This window comes from Phoenix dactylifera, chromosome 17 (genome assembly GCF_051530095.1).
Source record: "Phoenix dactylifera cultivar Ajwa chromosome 17, Ajwa_hap1_PhDact_Kaust_v1.1, whole genome shotgun sequence".
Lineage (NCBI taxonomy): Eukaryota > Viridiplantae > Streptophyta > Magnoliopsida > Arecales > Arecaceae > Phoenix > Phoenix dactylifera.
Genome location: NC_143206.1, coordinates 12,266,698 through 12,289,589, shown reverse-complemented (window position 1 = coordinate 12,289,589; position 22,892 = coordinate 12,266,698). Strand labels below are relative to the sequence as shown.

Here is a 22,892-nt window from a genome sequence, read left to right as displayed (position 1 = left end):
TACTCCATATTCTTTATGTTGAGTTCATGTTCATCTTGTTATTGATCTTGAGATTTCATCTCGAGCCATGATTATATTCTGTCTCATGTGCATAGTACTCTCTACTCCACTCACTGAGTATTTATATACTCACTCCCCAGTTTGGTGTTTTTGATTGCAGGGCAGGTATTGTATAGAGAAGAGCAGGATTAGTGGTTGCCTGCTAGCTGTGCCGCTCCATAGTATAGTATAGTATAATGTAGATAGAGGTTTATACCCTTTTGGTGTATTATAAACCTTCTATTGTATATAGTGTATAGTTACAGTCATAGATCCTGTTGTGGATATGGGTTTGACCATGGATGGAATTGGAACCAGATTTTTATACATATGAGTTATATGCCTGAGATAATGTATTGATATATATTGTCCAAGTTCATTATGTGACAGATTATGTGATTGCTGCTCTGACAGGTAGTGTTGTTGTATGTATTGAGATAATCCCGACAGGTCACTATAGAAAAAGTGATCATTTTGTGCATGTATCATGCCAAATTTTTCAAGATTTATTGATGATTGATAGGTAGTAGGGTTCTACGTGGTGGCTGGTGGCCTTATGCCTACCCGCACCCTAGGACCGTCGCGGCGGCCCGCCGGGAACGGGGCGGGGGTCGTGACAATCAATTCGGGCCTTGTTGTAACGGTAAGGTTGCTTGACCTTAATGTCACAAGTTCAGAACATAAAAACAATCTAATTATGAGGTGATTTTGCCTATCCTGAAATGAAAAGTTTAAGTGATAATGCATATCAAAAGTTTCCAGTTGATATTTGCTAGCCAATTACAGTACACAAACTGTTGCAGGCCTTCCGACCCAACAACAACACAGTCCCAGCCAACTGACGACAGAGAACGGCCCGCGTCCCCCACGAGGTATTGTCCACTCTGGGACTCCGGCCCGCACGTCCAGCGCTTAAGGGAGAATTTTTTTCGGCCCGCGCATTCAGCGCTGACAGGGGGATACCCACACGGTTTTGCCCCACAAAAGACGCCTCGTGAGGAAAGAGGTTTCTCCTCCTTATAAGGCACAGACCTTTCCGCTGCCTAGTCGGTATGGGACTAAATTCGGCACCACACCCACAACAGAAAGATATCCCATTCAATAAACAATGTTTGGATTCCACTATTGGCTATTGTAGATATTACTATTGTAATAATAAAGTTATTTTTAGCAAACGACAATTACTATCAATATTGCAGCAATTAAAAATTGTTTCAATGGGGTTCTGTTACTTTAGAGCAATCACATTGCTAAACCATCAACTATTACTGGAGAAGAGCTTCATCAGTTGGATCAACAAAGCAATTAGACATTTCCTATGGGGCCATGACACTAATTCTAGGAAGATGCACACGATCTCTTGGCAGCAAATTTTGCAAACTAGAGTCTATAGGCCTTTTAGCGATTTCTAATTTACAAATTTATTGTTGGCATGATTTCTTGGCAAGGTTGCAGGGAGAGTGAAATGGACCCAAACTATCTGCTTGGACACCTATTTTGCTCTAAATATCATTTCAAATTCTCCCTATGTCCCGAAGGGTAGGTGTAACAACTCAGGACCTCGTCCAAAATGGCTAGCCGGAAGATATTATTTGGGTTTCTTGATCCTGTATAAGTATCCAAGATCTACTCAGCAAATAACCGTTGTGGGACTAAACACATGCCTGCACGGATCTTTACATACTCCTCCGTTCGAGCTCTGACGTCCTTGTCAGACTAAGGGTTCAAATCTATTCAAATCTAATCACAAACACCACGATCGGCCCGTGGTCAGCCTCAATGAATCCGTGCTGCAGTGTCCCCTAGTCCACATAGGTTATGAGCCGGATCCGTTCTGGTACCACTTGTAACAACTCAGGATCTTGCCCAAAAATGGCTAGCCGGGAGGTATTATTTGGGTTCCTTAATCCTGTATAAGTATCCAAAATCTATCCAGTGAATAACCGATGTGGGACTAAACACACGCCCGCACGAGTCTTCACATATAAAGGGGTGCAACACGAGAACTTCCCAGGTAGTCACCCATCCTAATACTACTCTCGCCCAAGCACGCTTAACTGTGGAGTTCTGATGGGATCCGGTGCATTAGTACTGGTATGATCGCACCCAGACTCGTGGGCGTGACCCAGCATCCCAAATCACTTTAATACCCCCGATTGGCTTGAGTCACAAGCTCATGCAACGAAGCTCAGCATATAGTTCTGATTGGGGGAGGTCCTGGGTTGTTACAGTAGGATAGGTCGTCGATGGAAATTTCATGTAGTTGGATCATTGATACCTTCACTCATCCACAGTTCTCTACAACTCTAGTCCCTAAGATGGCATCTGGCGGTAAGGTCAAAATATAGACCTGTATCCTCCAATTGCAAGATTCATATATGTCGATGGTAACTGGAATTCTAATTTGATTGCGCAATGTTTCTCGCCTTGTTTGGCCGAGCAAATCATCAAACACCTGGAACAATGGATCGGGGTGACTATCTTATGTTGGGGCGAAGGCTGCAGGAAAGTTTTCTGTGCATTATTGGCGCCCAACAAATGCTAGACCCAAGGTTGACCGAGAATAAAAAATGAGGGCTCATTGCTACTAGGACTACTAATGGGTCAGACCGGGCTGAGGTATGCTTCACTTTCGTCTCAACCCAATTTTATAGTCAGACTATGATTATGAACTTAGATCTGATCTGTCAGCCGGTCGGATTGGGTCGATCAGGCTCAAGAAAATGGTGTTAAATGTTCAAGTTTGGGGAGGTGAGTGGACTGGACTAGGTTTATAATTTGAGTTGAGCATCAAGCTATTCTTTTATAGAAAAAATATAATAACAAATAATTAAATAAAATTTACTAAAAAATAAATAAATAATTAAAAAGATCTAACTTAAACTTGAAATTTCATTCAAAAAGTTTTAATTTCATCCAAATAATTGATTATTCTTAAGTTTACAAATTATAATCTTTATTATATATATAGATATATATTGATATACTTGAGAGTATTATTGTAAACAATCTACCAAAATAAAGAATGAAATGTATATATTTAAAGATAACTAATTGAAAATATATATGAGAGAATATGTTAAGATGAGAAGAAGAAGTTAGTTTAAATGAGAGTTTATTTAATAAATTTGAAAAGATATTTAAAACCAAGGATGATAATAAGACTTACATGATTTATGTTTTCAAGCGGGGCTGGATTGGATTTGGGTTGGATCGGATCTTTTATTTTGCCGACCCAAATTAGACTTGAATAATAATATATGGCCTGAACTCGGTCTAGATTTTAAATCAAATCCAATTTTTGAACCTAGGTTAACCCAATCTAGTTGCAGCTGTACTCATTATCGTCAGCATTCCTTTGGGAGCACCTTCCGACTTCGTCATTTCGGCATGCCTGTCCTTGGTATCTTTACACTTGGTGGACCCAACTCGTACCAATCATCAAACCGGTGTCTTTCCAATTAGTGGACCCGTTTTGTACCAATCATCAAACCCTCCATTATAAATCACACGGTCCAGAATAGAACAACCGTGGAACCCAGACCACAGTGTATCCCAAATTCTCAAAAATGACCCATTTGCTCCTCGCCGTTTCTTCTTATTTCTGGCATCCTCAATTCCGAGCTCTTAGTCTCCGGGATCTCCCCATTTTCGATCGTCATCGGCCCCAGCGTCGACTGTGCGCGCCGTCCTCTCTCCTCTTCTCCTTCATCCCCTCAGATTTCTAGGGTCAGGATTAGGGTTTTGCGTCGCCTCCGTGCCCTCCAATCCATCGCCATCTTGTTATCTCCGAATCAGGTACTTGCTGTCTGTTTCTCTCCATTTCGTTCGCAATTTCTCCTTCTGCTGTGGCTTCGATGCTTCCTTTCGGCATGGACTCGAGTTCTGTTTCTGGATCGATGTTTTGGGGTTGTTTTCATGTTTTCGCCTGAATTGATGCTCGGAATTAGGGTTAGGGTTTGATTTCGGGCCGTTTTGATTATTCTTTGGCCGTTTTGATTCTTTTTTAGTTCTTGATTTAGGTCTACGAATCGAATATATCTCGCTGTAAGTGGATTATTGGGGGTCGTTTCAGCTGTGTCGGGCTCGGCCTGGGGGACGGGGTGGCTCGTGGTGAGAAAGCATGTCGATGCATGAAAGGAAGACTATAGATTTGGAGCAGGGATGGGATTTCATGCAGAAGGGTATAACAAAGTTGAAGAATATCTTAGAAGGGATTCCCGAGACGCAGTTCAGCTCGGAGGACTATATGATGCTCTACACGTATCCTTCCTCTCTGATTCTATTCATGCTGCTATGAGGTTTCTTTCACTATACTATTATTTTGATTTCCGTGATTTTGTTGCCTTCACTGGTGGAACAGAACCATCTATAACATGTGCACTCAGAAACCTCCGCATGACTATTCACAGCAGCTTTATGACAAATACCGGGAGTCATTCGAAGAATATATCAATGTGATGGTGAGGATAATTTCTTTTTCATGTGTATATATATTTAGCACTCAACATTTATAGAAATGATGATTTGTTGTTATGTCTTTTTTTTAAAAACTTTTTAATCAGGTAAGTTATGAATGAGCCATCACTAAATGTTTGTGGATTTTGATTTTTTTTTATTTTAATTACATTTCGAAATCTAAATCATCGACACATGGTGATTGAAATTTAATGTTTGATAACTTTCACAGAATAGTGCCAAAAGTACACACATAATGATGATGCAATCATGATTTGATCATATGAAGCGTCAAGGAATATTATGATGTATCCAAGTGTCCAAGATGTCGAAGTCAAGGTTTGTCATACCAATGCGTACCGCTCCATACCGGATGTACCGCACCATTACCAGTATCGACATCTGAGTCTTGGAACACTGAACCGACCTCTATACTGAATGCACCGGCTGTACCAACATTGTACTGGTATGGAGGCCGTATCGAGGCTGCAAACCTTAGTCCAAGTGCTCGATATTTCAAGAAACTAAAAATTTGAAGAGCCTGAGTAGCACTGTATAACAATATTGGTCACCTTTTTGCAATAATTTGTAATATTGTGCCTTGTTATTTCAATTAATATGAATTGATCTATCCTTATTTATCAATCGATGTGATAGCACCATCATAACAGTCAGCATCTTCTAATCATTGTTAGCTTCTAAGAATAGAAGTTTTAAATGGATTGTGAGAGGGATTGAGCTCAATCACCATGGTTGGACAATAATGGAGGGTAAAGCCCTATTGCTAAGATTGGGAAGGATGGATCCCATGGATGACTATGGGTTTATGATGATGACGATGGTTAATTCTAGATCTACCATGGTTGAGCATTAGGAGATCTTGAGAGAGTTGGGGGTGGGGGGGAGGTATGCAGGAGATGGAGTTGGAAGATGATCTCGACGACGGCCATGGCCAATCTAAGAGGGGCTCTCGATGGAGTGGAAGGGGGAAGTTGTCTTGGCAATGTCAATGGAGATGATGATGGAGGATTGTGGCTTAGAGGAAGCAAAGAGAAGAAGGAAAGACAAAAAATGTAATTATGTTTTGCCATATCGGCCGATTTTTTTCTATATCTTGCTTCTTGGATCTTGGCCATAATGCCCATGAATGGTCTAGTGTTAGTGGTTGGGAATATCCAGTATCTTGGTCATGTCAGTATTAGTGGCCTATTGAGAAAACTGAAACATCGATATCTGAAAACCTTGAATGGAAGGGCATTTAAGGTGAACTTATGGAACATAAGATCATGAAATATATATTTGCTTAAGCCTGTCAAAATAAATGAACTGTTTAGTCTTTGGAATTTGAATTTCACGATGCATGAAGGCCAAGGCTCCCACCATATTTAAGATTTGTTGCAGACAATTAAGGTTGGGGTCCATCTAGATTGCTTCACTCACTTTAAGGAGGGCAAATCTTGTTGTTTGTTTTGGATAAAGGACCTGGTTACCAAATTAAGGATATTTATAGTTTGGAAATGAGATATATGAAGTTGTTGTTTAGGGTTGGGAGGACACAGAGGATGCCATGAGACTAAGGTTGCATTAAGGTTCTCATGGATTTGATAGTTGTCATAAAGCTTTCACTTTACAGTTAAGAGGTATTACCACTCTTGCCAGGGGTCGTCTCAGATGTAAGTTAAACAAAGTGGCTAGATTTTTTTTTTTTTTATTGGGTTGGTGGGGGGGTTGTGAAATCAGATTTCCTGGTCAGGGACACATGCAAAATGATTAATGTTAGCAAAGTCGAGCAATTCATGATCTAAGGCATATAAATTAAGTCCATCCAGGAGTTTACAAATTTACATTGAAACCTTAATATGTAATTCAATATGAAATATTAGGTTTAGAATTGAATCTAAAAATTAAGATAAAGATCTTAAATTCTTACTAAGATGTGGGAGTCCTGTCAAGTCGAAAAGAATATACAATTATCATTGCTACTATTTCAAGGTTGCTTTTGCACCTCAGTTCTTTTTCAACCTTCTTTATTATGCTTTTGTTTAGGAAAAAAACAATAATGGCTTTTTAACCTCTTCAGCCTAGGAATGAAAACTTGTATTCAGAATGTTATCACTGATTGAAAGTACATCCGCATGTACGGAGGTGAATCTAGCCTAAAAGCTAATCGTTAGATATTCGCAAGCAAGAAAATTGGGAATGGTCCGTATCGCAAAGTCAGCTTCAACTTCACAGGCAGCTTGTTTTATTTCTATTTGGTTTGTTTTATGTTATTTTTCAAAGCACATAAGTTATACCCCAACACCTGGGCAATCTTATTTTCTTTTCTTGCCACTTATTCCTTCCTTTTTTATTTTGCATTGCTAGCGTGAGGTCTGAGGAGCTAAAATACACTTTTATCTACTCTCTAACCAGGTTGTACATTTTAATGCAATTAACTGATTACGAGTGTGACTAAAAGTAAAATATGAAACAGATTATTTTTTATTTACATTTGTTTGTTTTCACAATACTGTAATCGCATGTTTTTGTTTCCTTCTAGTATGTTGTGGGCAGGTAATGTTTGAAGATTGATTTGGCAATGACATGATGAATAACCCACAATCTTTTGGGTTTATGATATGAATTTTAGTGTATCAATCTAATTTCACTCAACAAAAGTTATTTGCTGCACTAGATCTTGCTTAATTTCTTTAGATAATACAGCTAAACTAAGAGTTGGATAATACCTTATGTATTGATTTTAACAAGGTTAGTTCCATAACAGGGAAAGCAGCATGACCTGTTCTAGAGCTGTGATTATGATTAATTCTTTGAAGTTTTCATATGGAGCCTAATAATGAATGGATAATGACTGGAAGTTTTATGAGAGATCTAGCAATATTTGAATATTATGTGGCTGAAGTTTCATGTTTTGTGAATTTGTGTTATATGGAAAGCATGTGAAGGCACTTTAAATACTGTTGTAGCTTAAAATGAGTTTTTGTAACTTGATTTACCACTATACTCTCTTTAAATTTGCAATGCGATTTTTTTCCCAGTGCATAGTGTTTTTTTGTATCAGAAAGGATCAAGAATGATTTAAGAGAATGTGACAATGGCAGATATCTGAAAATATTTTTTAGAACTTAAATCATATGTTGCTGCTAAGAAAGGATGATGAAAAACAAATTTGTGGAAGAAAATGGAGAATTGCTCTGAGCCTCACACATTTGAGTTTGGGGGGAGGGGGACAATGAGAATTAGGATCATGGATGCAAATGCCAGGAAGCATTCATGATACAGGCATCATACATATTGTGCCAGTGCATCATGGACATGGTACTGGGTACTACATCATACAGCTATGCTAGCATGTGCTAAGCATTACATGGAATATACTGTACCAGTGCCAGGCCACAATGACATTGGCACGAAATGCATCAATCCATGATTTGAACAATGATTTACAGATGGTTGTTAAAATACTGGAGAATTTGGTATCTTCTCTTTGTAATTTTTTTGAGAGGTTTTTGGTAATTTGAGTAATTCAATCTGTTTCTCCACTTGCTACATGTATATGTTTTTCTTGTGGGTATATCATCCTAATTGAAGGACTGTTCTTTTCCTCTAAGGGTGAATTGCTAATTGTTCATGAATGCATTAGCTTAGGCTTTAAACCATAACAATCAGGATGGAATCAAATTCTGATTGTTATTTATCGTAGCTTTAATAGGCAGGATGTTCTCCATTCCTAAGACTCGTTAGCTCTTTTTTGTGTAAAGTAATCACTGATCTATATAATAGCACGTTCAATATGTGATCATCTTATAATCAACTTCTCATTTCTTACACAGGTATTACCATCTTTGAGGGAGAAGCATGATGAATTTATGCTGAGGGAACTTGTGAAAAGATGGTCAAATCACAAAGTTATGGTTAGATGGCTTTCGCGTTTTTTCCATTATCTTGATCGCTATTTCATTGCTCGGAGGTCGCTTCCTGCACTTAATGAAGTTGGGCTTACTTGCTTCCGCAATCTGGTACATCATTATCCTAGCCTTTTATCATAGTTTCTGTGTTCAAAGATCAAAATGCAGATGCCTCTTGAATAAGGCATATAAATTTTCTATAGACATCTATGCTGATTTCTACTTTTTTCAAGCTTTCTGTGATTGAATTCTGGAAGGTTCTCATGCTTCTTGGAATCACTTTTGACTGGTGTAGTTTTTGGATTGCAGGTCTATAATGAGATTAATGGTAAAGTGAGAGATGCTGTGATCTCTTTGGTATGTAGATACAGTATTTCTCAGCATGTGCTGGATTTCTGCTCATTTTTATGTGAGCCTTGTCAACTTTAATTCTTCAACAGATTGATCAAGAACGTGAGGGGGAGCAGATTGATAGAGCCTTGTTGAAGAATGTTTTGGACATTTTTGTTGAAATTGGGTTAGGGAGCATGGAGTGTTATGAAAATGACTTTGAAGCAGCCATGCTTAAGGACACTGCTGCATATTACTCTCGGAAGGCTTCAAACTGGATTTTGGAGGATTCGTGTCCAGATTACATGTTGAAGGTATAGTATCTGAAATTGCTTGAATAAAATGCATATAGTTTGCCTTCAAGCATGATTGTAGAGACTTTCTGGCCATTTTCAGGCCGAGGAATGCTTAAAACGGGAGAAAGATAGAGTTTCTCATTACTTGCATTCAAGCAGTGAACAGAAGTTGTTGGAGGTTTGTTCTGTGTTTTGCTTATAATTTGTAATGTATGATTATAACGTCAAACTTTTGATAATGGGTCTTGGACTGATGTTTTGAGTCTCATGACTCATCTTGCTTCCAAAATGGCATTAAAGTTAGTTAAATTCTTCAATTCTTAAATTTGACTTGTTTTGGTTGTCTTTCTTGCTATGTTGGTAGAAAGTCCAACATGAGCTACTCTTCGTATATGCAAGCCAACTTCTTGAAAAGGAACACTCTGGATGCCATGCCTTGCTCCGGGATGACAAGGTATCTGCTTAGGACACATATAACTTTATTCTTCAGGATGAAGCCAGAGTGTTTTACTGTAATTTATGACCAAGATTTTGTATCCTTACATGCTAATTAGGTGGACGATCTATCAAGGATGTATAGGCTGTTCTGCAGAATTCCTCGTGGCCTGGACCCTGTTTCTCAGATTTTTAAACAGGTTAGGAAACTCCCACTACATGCATTAACTATTTAATTGAGAGATTATCTGACCTTGTTGTTTCACTAGTTTGACGGATAAAATTTTCATTTATTCAGCATGTTACTTCTGAAGGCACAGCCTTGGTCAAACAAGCAGAAGATGCTGCGAGTAATAAGAAGGTGAAAAATTACTTCATTTCTCACTGTATCAAGTCTTTTGATCTCAAATCAAACTTTTTTTAATGTTTTAGTAAATTTTGTAATTTGCTTGTGCAAATGTTGCATTGCATTATACTGACTTGTACAGAGATCACAGACTGGGATGCTGTAGAAAGCTAATTTAAGCTCTAACAGTACTAAGACTACTATTACTGGAGTCACCAATGAATACTTCATTGCTGATGGATTATGGGATCTTTCAATATCTTTCATTCTGCACTTATACCATGAGAAAAGCTAGGCTGCCATGCATCGCTTTTCCATGCACCCTCCCATGTGCTAAAGAAACTGGCTTTCCCTGTTTTGTAGGTTTTACGAAACTCATTTTCCAAGTATAATCTTCCCTATGCGACTGAAGTGATGGGATTCATATCTCTGTTTATTTCTTCCCTTTCCTCTCCAATCCTTTATTCCTCCACCTCCTTCCTTTAATTCTACATCCCAAACTTGTCACTGTACCAGAAGAGAAATGGTGCATAATAGGGCTTTTGAGATCCATCAAGTTTTCTTGAGCCAGGATGCTATCTAGAGTTGGGCACTGGGCCGGGCCGCCCACGGCCCGGCACGAAGCGGGCCGTGCCTGGCACGGCCCGCTTGCTACAGTGCCGGGCCGTGCCTGGCACGGCCCATTTGAGAGGGCCGTGCTGGGTCACAGGGTACTGGCCCGCGGGCCGAGCCCGGCACGGCCCGCTTCGTGCCTGGGCCGGCACGGCCCGCTCTAGGCCCGCGGGCCAAGCACGGCACGGCCCGCGGGCCTGGCACGGTCCGGGCCTGGGCCCGGCCCGGCTCGATAAAAATTAATGCTTCATAAATTTTCTAAAAAAATTAATAAATATTAAAAACTAAGGATTTATGAATATAAAGCCACCTTAATGGTGGGGGGTTTGGCATAGACCCCTACCAGTTTATTAATTTAAATCAAAATGGTACATGAAGGGAGGTTTGGACCTTGGTCTGACCTCTAGAATACAATAAGAAACTAAGAAAGGGCCGAGGTTTGGACCTTGGTCTGACCTCCAGAATACAATAAAAATGTACAATTATAAAAAATTAAGAAATCTTACTAATCATCAGTGAATCAGTCTTCACTCTTCAGTCTTCAGTCTTCAATCTTCAGTAGTGTTTGTATCATCATCATCAGAGGATGTTGTATTATGTCCACCTTTATCTTGAAGTCTTGCCTCAGCATCCAACCAATCCTTGAAGCAGAGAAGCATCTCCACCGTTTCGCCTATCATCCTACTTCTCTTTTCGTCAAGAACACGCCGACCTGCACTAAAAGCGGATTCCGATGCTACCGTGGACATCGGCACAGCTAAAATATCGCGTGCAATTGCAGACATAACAGGATATTGATTTCTAACACTCTTCCACCAAGATAATACATCTAGATTCTCTATTTGATTTTCATCATATGCAGACTGAAGATCATTTCGTAAATAAAATTCTAGTTCACTACTTAAAGATGAAGAAGATGAAGAGGAACTTGAAGCATGTGTGTGTCTTCTCTGTGCAATGAATGAAAAAATAGATGACGAACGAGAACTACTAGAAGAAGAAATAGAGGTTTGTATTTGTGTTCTAGATCCACGAATTTTTTCATCATATATAGCATAAATATCATAAAGAAGTTGTTTTACCTCATCTTTAGCAGATTCAGAATCTTGATTCATATTTTCAGAATATGCATCAAGTAAAATTAGCACGCCATTTAATTTAACTCTAGGATCAAATACAGCAGCTAAGTTATGCATAGGACATATCTTGTCCCAATACTCATTCCATTTAGATTCCATTAGGTCAATAATAGGCATTAAAACATCATCATATCTATGTTCTGCAAATTTTTTACTAATTATATATGCTTGTTGTAAAAATGAACATGAAGTAGGGTAATAAATACCAGAAAGAACATTGGTAGCATTATAAAAACTAAGCAAAAAATCTTCCAAAATTTTTCCTTTATTCCAATCAGTTTCAGACAATGTAAAGCCTAATCCACGATCATTAATATATGCACATAATAAGTTTTTATATGGGTATGCATCATGTATCATGCTATATGTGGAGTTCCAACGAGTAATTACATCAAGTTTAAATTTTTTAAAACGTTTACCATGATTTATGCATAATTTCTTAAATTCTTGAAGTCTTGATCTTGAAGCATGAATAAAAGAAACTGCATTTCTAATTTTTGAAATCACATTTTGAATCATGCCCATGCCAGCTTGAACAGAAAGATTTAAGATATGACATGCACATCTAATATGCAGTAAATTTCCATCTAATATGGGATGCAATGAGTCTTTTAATAATGCAACAGCAGAATTATTATTAGATGCATTATCAAAAATAATAGACATAATTTTATCATTAATATTATATGAACATGCAGTTTTAATATTTGAAATTTGTTGCCCAGAATGTGGAAAATCAAAAGCACGAAAAGCAAGAATACGTTTATTTAATTGCCAATCATTATCAATATAATGAGCAGTAATGGCAATAAAACAATTACTACCTACAGATGCTGACCAAATATCAGAAGTTAATGAAATTTTTACATTTAAAGTAGAAAGTGTTTCAATTAAATTTTGTTTCATTGCTAAAAAGTTGGTCATAGCTACTCTTCTAAATGTACGCCTACTAGTTCTTTTGTAAGCAGGTTGTAGGTTTAATTGAACATATTCTTCAAAATTAAAAGATTCACATAAACTAAAAGGTAATTCATCCTTAACTATCCATTTTACAAGTGCTTTTCTTTGATTTTCATGATTATATGCAAAATTACCTACAAGTAATCCCCCTTGTATATTAAGGGTACTTTGAGTTTGAGCATGAGAATCATGCATCCTATGACTTTCTTGATGTCTTTTTAAATGCCCTGTTCCCTCACTACTACTACAACTATAAAGTTTGGCACATTTTTTACATCTAGCTTTCCAGACTCCATCAACCATAACTCTATCAAATTCATTCCATACAGCACTAGTCCTCTTACGAGAAGAGGTTTGATCTTCACTCGGTTCACCAGTTCTAGAGGAACTAGGAACATGGGGTTGGGGATTAGTTTCTTCTCCCTCAGAAACAGGAATGCCAAACTGACTTTCCTCAAAAGATGACATATCTATGATTAATTCAAAAAATAAAAACTAACCGCAAGGAGGAATTGAGTAGAGGGTCGGAGGGCAGAGGCAGAGCCGAGATTCCGAGCTTCCTCTTGTGCTCTCAACAGAAGCGACCTTCTCTTCTCAACAGGAACCTCCTCTTATGTAGCACTTGAACAAACTAAAAATTAAATTGCTAGAAGAGCACTTTAGAAGAGAGAAATAATAGCAGTAGAGAAGGAGAGAATGAGAGGTTTGGTGTGGTGAGAATGAGGGAGGAATGGGCTATTTATAGAAGCCCAAAAATTTTTTTTCCAAAATACCCCTCAATTCAGCCGTTATTGGACTGTTGGGAGGGGTAAAATGGACTTTTTCCCGAAAATAGCCGTTGGAAACGGCTATTTTCCTCCCCCCTCTCCAGACGGGCCGTGCCGGCACGGCCCGTCTGGAGCCGTTGCGGGCCGTGCCAGGCACGGCCCGTCTGGAGCCGTTGCGGGCCGTGCCTGGCACGGCCCGTTTGCGTGCCGTGCCCGGCCCGGCCCGCCAATAGACGGGCCTGGGGCCGGGCCGGGCTGGCGTTCCGTGCTGGACGGGCCGTGCCAGGCACGGCCCGCTTCATAAGCGGGCCTGGGCCGGGCCGGCCCGGCACGGCCCGTTGCCCAACACTAATGCTATCATGCTATATACGAAGTTTGTTTGTATAAAATGGCAGCCACCAACAAGCATTGCCACAGCCACATTACCCTTGCTGGAGGTTTGTAGGGTGAAGGCCTTTTTAACACATCTCAATCCTCACAGCACACCTTTGATCAGGCCTAGTTCCCTTTGAGATCTTCAAATGATTTTGATATAATTGAATAATTCTTTTTAAATAAATGTACTAGCAACTCTAAATGTCAAGAAGATCGAATATCACCTTTTATAATCACATCACCACTGGGTTCATACCAGTCAGTACCAACTGGCTTGACCCATTTTTCATGTACCAGGGCTTCAAACCTATCTAAGGAGCTAGTATCCAATTGGTCCATTCTGTGATGGAGTAGGACTACCCTTGATACTGTCCATCATTTAAAGCAAATTTGGCATGGATCCATCCTTGTTTGTCATGTTCATGTCACATACTTGCGCTACATATTGTAAGAATTCTCTGCTTTGCTATAACTACAAAGCTTTCATTATGAAGCCTAACCAAGGCATTGACGAACAAACTCCTATTTGTAATTGCATGCCCATTTAGTACCTCTACAGCATGATATAGAGGGCAACAGAAGTGCATCAGTCAAGATTGAGTACATGTGGACTTCAAGGAATAAACCTTTTTAAAAAGAGAAGCATCTTGCACCATTTCTCCTCATATCTTGTCCAATGCATCACATTTTTTCAGTATTTGTGTGTCAGTAACCTTATAACCCCCCCATTCTAATGGTATCTTCATCAAATCTCAATGCGTACTTGCATATGTTGGAGAAAGAAAAAGCTTCATTTTTTTGGCTTAGCATAATAAAGACCTTTAGGATGCTAATATTCAATTCTCAACTGCTCATATTATTTTGTAATCTTTATAAACACATCCTGCAGAAGGAATGAAAGTCCAGCTACAATTAAATTCTTATGGAGTAGATTAGACATTTATATTTATTTTTTTGTAATAACACGCATAGTTTAAGTTATTTGAGTTGAGATTGTGAATCCTTCAGTTTGTGTGAGATTGTGAATTATGCTTTTACTAGGGTTTGGAAGAAGTTCTAGATATTAGATTGTTAGAGTTTTAGGTTAGGAGTTTGGGGTTGGTTTGGTGTCGCTTTGGTCCCTTTACACACTTAGGTCGACTATCAGATATGATTTAGATTTGCAGTAAAATATTAGAGTTCTCTCAGCTTTCCATGGTATGATGTTATTTGCAGAAGATGCTGATTTCAATGTATGCCATGATTCATGGGCTCTTTTAGTGATGAAGATTTTATAAAATTTTTGTTACACATTTTTTCCCTATTACCTTTCAACGTCTTTTCCATAGGAAACCATCATCTGGATTTGTTATTCATTTAATTGATTTAAAATTCATGCTTTTGACCTACTTCTAGTTAAAATTCCTGGTCTGTCGACCGTCATTGAGCCATGTGTGGCACTAACTTTTGAAAAGCTTTGGAGATCATTGATCCAGTCTTTTTGTATTCATATCATCATTAGATCCTCAATCCCAAATGTCCAAACCTGCTTTCATGCATCAAATGTTATTGTAGTTATTCCATGTAATCTGGTAATTCACTTTGCTGAATAAGTAACCTGATTTCATGCTTGATTGGTTGTATCCTGTGTCTGTAGTAACCATATTTAGCAGAAAGTTGTGAACCAAATGGGTGTGCAGTTTGTTTATCGTTTTCTAGCTATTTACGTGTCTTTCCTACTCTTGCATATCATCAACATGTTTCTGATTGTAATCTGTAATTGGCTAATGGTATGTTTTCTACAGGCAGAGAAAAAAGATGTGGTTGGTTTGCAAGAGCAGGTAGAACTTATATCTTGTATGCTATATGGTTCAGATAAATTGGTTGAATGTTAAATTTACTTGGGTATTTGTTGTTTGATCTTCAGGTTTTTGTCAGAAAAGTTATTGAGCTGCATGATAAGTACTTGGCGTATGTGAATGACTGCTTCCAGAACCACTCCCTTTTTCATAAGGTTGAAATGGAAAAAAATGTTGATTGAGCTACATTTCCATGGTCCTTATCTAATGTTTTTTATTCTTGGCAGGCATTAAAAGAAGCCTTTGAGGTTTTCTGTAACAAGGGTGTTGCAGGAAGCTCAAGTGCTGAACTTCTGGCTACTTTTTGTGATAATATTCTTAAAAAGGGTGGAAGTGAGAAACTGAGTGATGAAGCTATAGAGGAGACACTTGAGAAGGTAACTTCTTCCCTTTTCATCGGAATGCTCTTCCTATTCTTAATAACTAAGGCCTATTGGCTTTTGAGACTGCATCTTATCATTATTGCATTGATAAATTTTTCTTTCAGGTTGTGAAGTTGCTTGCGTATATCAGTGACAAAGACCTTTTTGCTGAATTTTACAGGTAGAAGACTCTTGCCTACCCTTTTACCTTATGCTTTTAAACTGGTCAATAAGTACTCATTAATTATGTTCTTCTTCTATGGTGCTTTATTTTGCTAATACTTCTGTTATAAAATATTCACAGGAAAAAACTTGCTCGAAGGCTGCTATTTGACAAAAGTGCTAATGATGATCATGAGAGGAGTATCTTAACAAAGTTGAAGCAGCAATGTGGTGGGCAGTTCACCTCAAAGATGGAGGGAATGGTCAGTTGATTTAATTATCTTGCATTAGTACCTTATGATTATAGATGCGCTTTCTGATTTATTTATTTCTTAAAAGGTTACTGATTTAACACTTGCAAGAGAGAACCAATCAAGCTTTGAGGAGTATCTTAACAATAATCCACAGACGAATCCTGGAATTGACTTAACAGTTACTGTTCTAACTACTGGATTCTGGCCAAGTTACAAATCCTTTGATCTCAATCTTCCTGCTGAGATGGTAAGAATTGTGATTTTTTTTTCCATTGTTTTTCGTTTTTTCTGTCCTAAACATCATGATTAAGTGGGTAATGCTTTCAATCACCGATGCCAGTATCAATGATTGACCTTGTTTTGTTAGGCATTTTATATGTTGGATTTTTTTGTTCTTGCCCCATTGAGATAAGGCTTTTCGGTTGATTTTATTGTTGTGATGGATGCTATGTAGGTTAAATGTGTAGAGGTTTTCAAAGAATTTTATCAGACAAAAACCAAACATCGGAAGCTTACATGGATATATTCGTTGGGGACCTGCAATATCATTGGAAAGTTTGAACCTAAAACCATGGAGCTGATTGTGACAACTTATCAGGTCTCTTTTAAATCCTTTGTGCTCTCATATAAATAAAAATATAGTTGATATTCATACAATGTTCTTAAATGCCTTTCCGGTTTACAGGCCTCAGCATTGCTGCTTTTTAATGCTTCTGATAGACTGAGTTATTCTGAGATCATGTCACAATTGAACTTGACGGATGATGATGTAATCAGACTGCTTCATTCACTTTCCTGTGCAAAATACAAAATTCTTAACAAAGAGCCAAATACAAAAACTATTTCTTCAACCGACTATTTCGAGTTTAATTGCAAGTTCACTGATAAAATGAGAAGGATCAAGGTAAAGTCGATATTGTTTTGTTGCATTTTGTTTCTTTCATTTGCCTTACTCTGTTGCTTGAGATGAGATGGTTTGTATTATCTGCAGATACCTCTCCCGCCTGTGGATGAGAAGAAGAAGGTAATTGAAGATGTTGACAAAGACAGAAGATATGCAATTGATGCCTCAATAGTTCGCATAATGAAGAGTCGCAAAGTATTGGGTCATCAGCAGTTAGTGATGGAATGTGTTGAGCAGCTTAATCGTATGTTTAAGGTATTGATTTTTTTTTTTCTTTTTGCTGACATTTTTTATTTAACTCTCTTAAAGGGGAGTCAGTATATTCATCTTTAATGTAGAATTTCTTTTCACGATTTGGAATGCAATTCTCATGATTATGATCCTTTATTTGGATGATACGTTTTGTGTTGACTTCTGGAATTGACCAACTAAAATTAAATGCTTAAAACATGAACAAGAACTTCATTACAATTATTTAAAGGTGAAACCTGATTCCTCTGGTTATTGGATAATCATATGTTGATAGATAGCAGGGAGTTCCCCATTATGATGGTTCTTGGTCTTGCGATCGTTAATCTTTGAATTGTTCCATGTGCAGCCTGACTTCAAGGCAATAAAGAAAAGAATAGAAGATTTGATCACCAGAGACTATCTGGAAAGAGACAAGGACAACCCCAACTTATTCAGATACTTAGCCTGAGTGAATATCTGCTGTTGATGGAAGGAAGTTTTCTCATCTGCCTTTTTGTCAGGGTAGCTGCCAACATAAATGCAAAAGCATGTCACTATTCTGTTGGAAACTCAAATTAGAAAATGCTGCCAAATGGTTTTTTTGCTGCGAGGTTGGGTATAATTCTCAGATCCGCGAGCCTTCTTACTTATACATTTACCTTGAAGCCAGATTACTGCCTAGGATCTTACGGTGGCAAGTGAAGCTTCCAGCAATCTGAAATATTCAAATGCAGTTTTCGTGCTGCTGCATCTTGATATACTGTAGGCGTGTTTCTTCTCAAATCTTCCTCTTCTATATTTTAGCTTGTTCTCATAATACATTGTATCCTATTTTGGTATTTTATTTGTTTCCTGTGTCTGTCTTGAGTGACTATTGACAAGGTATATAAGACTGCTTACATGGGTTTTTTACTGTTATCTTATTCAAAATTGCATTGTTTTGGTACTGCAATGCTTTAAATAATCAGTATTACGTTTGAACTATTCACTTTGTTTACCAGGGGAGATAAAAAATCAGTCCTAGATTTGATTGATGAACTCTGCATTATACTTATGCATGCATGCAATGCGAATTCTATCTAGCTAGAGGAATCTTAGCATCAAAGTTGTTGCCATTTTACTGTGTGATTATGCCTATATTTGAATTTCATCTTGAAAGCCTGGAGGTCACATACTGTGGCAATTGAATCGCTTGGATGCACACATAGAAGTGTTAATTTATGATAACTTATAATTGATGTTATTAGACTTGTATAGGCTGGCCAAATGTTTAATCAAAATAGAGTCCTTTTAATCAAAACCGAACCCTCCAAAATTCTGAGTGTGAATGGAAGTAGCTTCTCTTGAAACTTTTAGCAATTAAGGACCCTAATCCTTCCAATCTTTAAGGAATGCAAAGTTTGAGTTCATTCTACTCTTTAAGTTCAAATGAATGTCCAGAAATAATGCAATTAGCCCATGTATACATTAAATATGGGCCTGCATGTTAGTTTCAGCCAGATCTCTTAGACCAACCTTATCCTTGGATTTGTTTGGAGTGAAACAGGACCCTTATGGCTGTAGTTTTGGAGTTCTGACGGAAACTTAAATCGTGGGCTTCTTTCTTATCCTTTCCAAGATGCGAAGATAGAGGTTCATCTTAGAGTGCATCTAATGCGAAAACTCAGAATTGCTAACCTCTTTTCCTTGGACCATTCTGTATTTTCATTTTGCTTGGATCGATTATGATATGCGCAACATGATTTGATGGAAATTTTTATTATTCTTTATCTCCATCTTGATTTAGAGCATAAAATAGGCTCACCCTATATGGAAGTGCTTTTTCAAAAGTGTGATACATTTCTTTGCATTAGTTGCATATAAGTTTGTATAACACCTATCAAACAAATCTTATAGTAGAACTGCCTCGAGAACTGAAATCTAATTAGATTCTAAATTTTTTCAGAACATATTTTCTCAAGTTTTTGGTTCATTTCTTCATAGCTTAAGTTGCCTATTGATCAAGTAGATATGTAGAATGTCAGTCAAATGAATCTTCTGGACGAACTGTCTAGGAAAACTGAAAATGAGATTTTATAATTTATTAGAAACCTCTGATCTGACTGGGTATCTATAGCAATGTGCTCCAGTTCCAAAAGAATTCATATTTTTACACAAGATCCATATCTTTATCTGCTCCAGTTTTTAGTTCTCGCCAGCCTATGAAAGTGAATTGACATTTAAGTGAGGTGGCAAGGATTGACCTTATGGCGGTCTTTGGATTCAAGAGGTCATGATCATTTCACAGTTTTAGTTCTAAGCTTTGTGCAGATTCTTTTTTTGGTTTCTCATTTTTGTTCTCTTTATGACTTTCCTTTTTACTGCTCTGCCCTCTTGGATTTTTTCAGTTAATGCTGAAATATTAATTATGCAAGTCGGATGGTTTACAATATTTTATGGCAGTTGGCTTTGGATTCACTTCGCTGCAATGTGGAAGTTTCTTGCATGTGTCACCCTTCAGAGATTTGATGCTAGTTGTTGTTGATGAAACTGCTGGTCTTATAGTGTACGAGTGATTTGTCAGAAGTGTTTTATATAGAAATGTCGTTTTAGTACAATTTTCCCCGAATCGTTCCAAGTTATGCAGGAACTCATTTTAAAATGGAGACCTCTGTTTGCTTCACATTGAACCCTGCACTTGGTTCTACCATCCAGCGAAGAATGATAGTAAAGAGCGAGCAACTCCTGACCTTGCTAGCAGTGCCTAGGTTAAATGCTCTTTCTTTTCTTTTCCTGTTCAGGCGATATGAGACTGCGACACTACGGATACCGGATTCTCAGCCCCGCAACCCACAACGAAAAGCTTCGTAATATATGGGCTGAGTTTCTGAGTCAATGATTTGGTTCATCTTCTGTTATTGCGGAGATTGGTGGTGTTTGTGTTGTTAGTTGTTAGACCCTGTGATCGCTTGCATCTTTCAGTTCACGTATCTTATTTGAAAACTACAGGAAAAGTGGCTGGTTGGACGTGATTGTGCGCGCGCAGCTATTACTTTCCAATTGCATCTTCGAAGCAACGATATTGCTTTTCCACAAACACAGTTATGTACTGATCGTACATCCACAATCACAGTTATTTACTGACAATATATAGTATGGCATTTTATATGGTAGAATAAGATGCTTGTTTCTAATGTACATTAACACTTAATAAGTTGCGCCTGTTACAAAGCTGAATGCATGCTGGACAAACCTTTATACTAATTACAGATCATATATGAGGGCTCTGTTCTATTATGCTACATTTGTATGGAGAGTTTTTTTTTTTTTTTTTTTTTTTTTTTTTTTTTTTTTTTTGCCCCCTTTCTTTTGCGGGCTTTGAAATGTTAGCAAGTATTTTGTTATTAGAAGCTTGTCTGAATCTTAGCGTATTCCAGTGGCTTCTTTCCTTGCAGCTTGTTGGTGACATAGTGGCGACTGTACTCGCCATTGTTGTTATCTCCTGTACATGCAGGGTTGGTTATGATTCACTAGTTCTAGAATAGGCCCCAGCTCTACATCATAATAGCTAGGAGCATAAAATGTGACCACAGATAAGTCTGGGCCTCTCCTTGTTTGTCGCTGCTCTATGTTCCACGCTCTTGTATTTCCCATTTGTTAGAACCTGCATGTTCTTTGACTAAAAGAGAATTCAACAAGTGGTGATGTTTTATTGCTGTTCGGACCTCAAAGTGTATCCTCAATGTTGATGACGAGCCTTGGTAATAGGATTTGTAGACGCCTTAGGATTGTCTTTGAGAATTTGAAGGCCTGCCGAGATAAGGGCGCTTCCAACATAGTGGGGGCTCAAGCCAAGCACAAGGTCTGGCCTCGAGCATGGAGGGTAGTACTTCATCCTCACGGCCGGCACGACCTCCCCGAACATGTCATTGAAAATATACGGAGCCAAGCCAAGGCTCCTGGCGATGAGTATCAGCAGCCTTTGGCATAGTTTTTCTTATACTGACTGAGTACGTCTCAAGTGTCTCACTGCCGTAAAGTATACATAAAGTCAATGCAAACAGACCGAACTGGTGGAGAACGAGAGCTAGCCATCTTGTGTACCTGAAGGCAGAGCTGGTTTTGTGGGCCGGAGCTTTGGGTTTCTTGTGAAGGGTCCTCTTCTGAGAAGACCAAAGCGTGCCCATATTCCGGAATCGTCCCCGGTGCCATAAGATACTTCTTTTTGACTGTTTTTCCTCCAATGGCAGCATGAAGAATTCCTTTGCCACCATCTCCATGCTCTCCAGCAAGCTGTGCTCTATCCCATGGTTGACAACCTGCCATTATGGCTGGGGGGAGATGCTATCTATTTAGTTTCTGAACCAAGGAAAATAGCAAAAAGTTCAATTAATGAGGTGATAGGAGTTGCAATATACCTGAAAGAAGCCGTACTCTTTGCAAGCTTCCGAACGTTTTGCAAACTCATCCTGTGCCTGTCCTTTGGTGCTCCATGCCAGCTTCGACATGTCGATGATAGGGACCTCCCTGGAGTGAATGACTTTGGACTGAGCTGGCCGCTCGTCCAGGTCGCGCACGTACCTCTCTGGGACCTTCATGGGCTTAAGCCCTCCTCAGCTCCTGAATGTCTTCCATGTGTCCGATCTTGATCTTGGTAGTGTTGGAGGAGAGCACATTTGCCTGGCTTCTCGCTTGCAGGCGTGCTGGCTTCGGCTTCGGCTTCCTTTCACATGGATTTTGGAGGTGGTCTCAATGACGCGGATGTTAAGCTCATGATTAAGTGTTTCTTTTGGGAGATCTATTTCCTCTGCAGGTTGAGAAGCTTAGGTGCATTATTGACAGGTTAAATTTTTATATTATTGAACTTGGGATCCTTAATATGGGGTCGGTTGGTTTGGATTTTTTTTGACGGTCAAAAAAACAAACAAAAATCCTTAGAGATAGGAGTAGCAATTGGGCCAGATCGAATAAGATACGGATTGAGTTTGATACGTAATAAGATCATCCTTTCTTTCTACAGTAGCAGCAGAAACAGCCCATGTTGGCGGTTGACATGCACCTATATCGCATAGAGGTGATCGGAGATATTATTGTTAAATGGGCAACCAGGGAGTTTTGCAAAACAATCTTTTGTCCCAAAATCTTAATCCCTCTGAAAGACTGAAACCTCTCCGGGGCTTTTAAAGGATAATACAAGCAAGTCAACTTCTTTAAGCTCGAGCTCATTTCAGCTAATTTAACATCAGACTCGTGCTGTTCATAAGCAACTAACTTGGTTGAGAGGATAGGCAACTTATTTGGTGCTCCTGAGGATATATCTAGCATCGAGCGTATCTCGATCTTTAAGAAAGCCAAGTGCCTTTAGGTACCGTTTGGATTCGAAATAAGTTCTGAAAGGGATTATTCCATCTACCGTACAGGAATAGGTCTTATACCACGGAAGTTAAGTTATCTGGTGTTTGGTTGAAGAATGAGCATAGAGGGAACAAAGTAC

The 22,892-nt window shown here is 38.6% G+C and overlaps 1 protein-coding gene, 1 non-coding gene and 1 pseudogene across 4 annotated transcripts; 1 reads left to right on the top strand and 2 right to left on the bottom strand.

Annotated features, from left to right (window-relative positions):
• Positions 1 to 2,028: 2,028 nt before the first annotated feature.
• On the bottom strand, positions 2,029 to 2,147 carry LOC113462735 (5S ribosomal RNA). Its single transcript, XR_003385770.1, has one exon. It is a non-coding gene; the product is annotated as a 5S ribosomal RNA (ribosomal RNA).
• Positions 2,148 to 3,570: 1,423 nt separating this feature from the next.
• Positions 3,571 to 18,342, top strand: LOC103707291 (cullin-1-like). Of its 3 annotated transcripts, none has more exons than XM_008791720.5 (20): positions 3,571 to 3,837; positions 4,115 to 4,302; positions 4,403 to 4,502; positions 8,334 to 8,519; positions 8,718 to 8,765; positions 8,849 to 9,052; positions 9,135 to 9,212; positions 9,399 to 9,488; positions 9,589 to 9,669; positions 9,768 to 9,830; positions 15,453 to 15,488; positions 15,575 to 15,661; positions 15,734 to 15,883; positions 15,994 to 16,049; positions 16,173 to 16,293; positions 16,370 to 16,531; positions 16,739 to 16,882; positions 16,970 to 17,188; positions 17,276 to 17,443; positions 17,787 to 18,342. In XM_008791720.5, the coding sequence occupies exons 2-20, from the start codon at positions 4,163 to 4,165 to the stop codon at positions 17,886 to 17,888; spliced, it is 2,235 nt and encodes a 744-aa protein (XP_008789942.1). In that variant the 5' UTR covers positions 3,571 to 3,837; positions 4,115 to 4,162; the 3' UTR covers positions 17,889 to 18,342. The 3 variants fall into 3 exon arrangements, with proteins under 3 accessions (XP_008789942.1, XP_008789943.1, XP_008789944.1); XM_008791721.5 differs by having other exon boundaries at positions 4,062 to 4,302; XM_008791722.5 differs by having other exon boundaries at positions 4,050 to 4,302.
• A 2,373-nt stretch (positions 18,343 to 20,715) lies between these two features.
• LOC103707317 (protein LATERAL BRANCHING OXIDOREDUCTASE 1-like) lies at positions 20,716 to 22,170 on the bottom strand (annotated as a pseudogene).
• Between the last annotated feature and the right edge of the window lie 722 nt (positions 22,171 to 22,892).

Excerpts from the sequence above, each read along its gene's own strand:
- LOC103707291 (XM_008791720.5), top strand. The coding sequence starts at position 4,163 with ATGTCGATGCATGAAAGGAAGACTATAGATTTGGAGCAGGGATGGGAT. Across the intron at positions 15,884-15,993 it reads TAGAGGAGACACTTGAGAAG|GTTGTGAAGTTGCTTGCGTA; the intron begins GTAACTTCTTCC and ends TTTTTCTTTCAG. Across the intron at positions 16,883-16,969 it reads TGATTGTGACAACTTATCAG|GCCTCAGCATTGCTGCTTTT; the intron begins GTCTCTTTTAAA and ends TCCGGTTTACAG.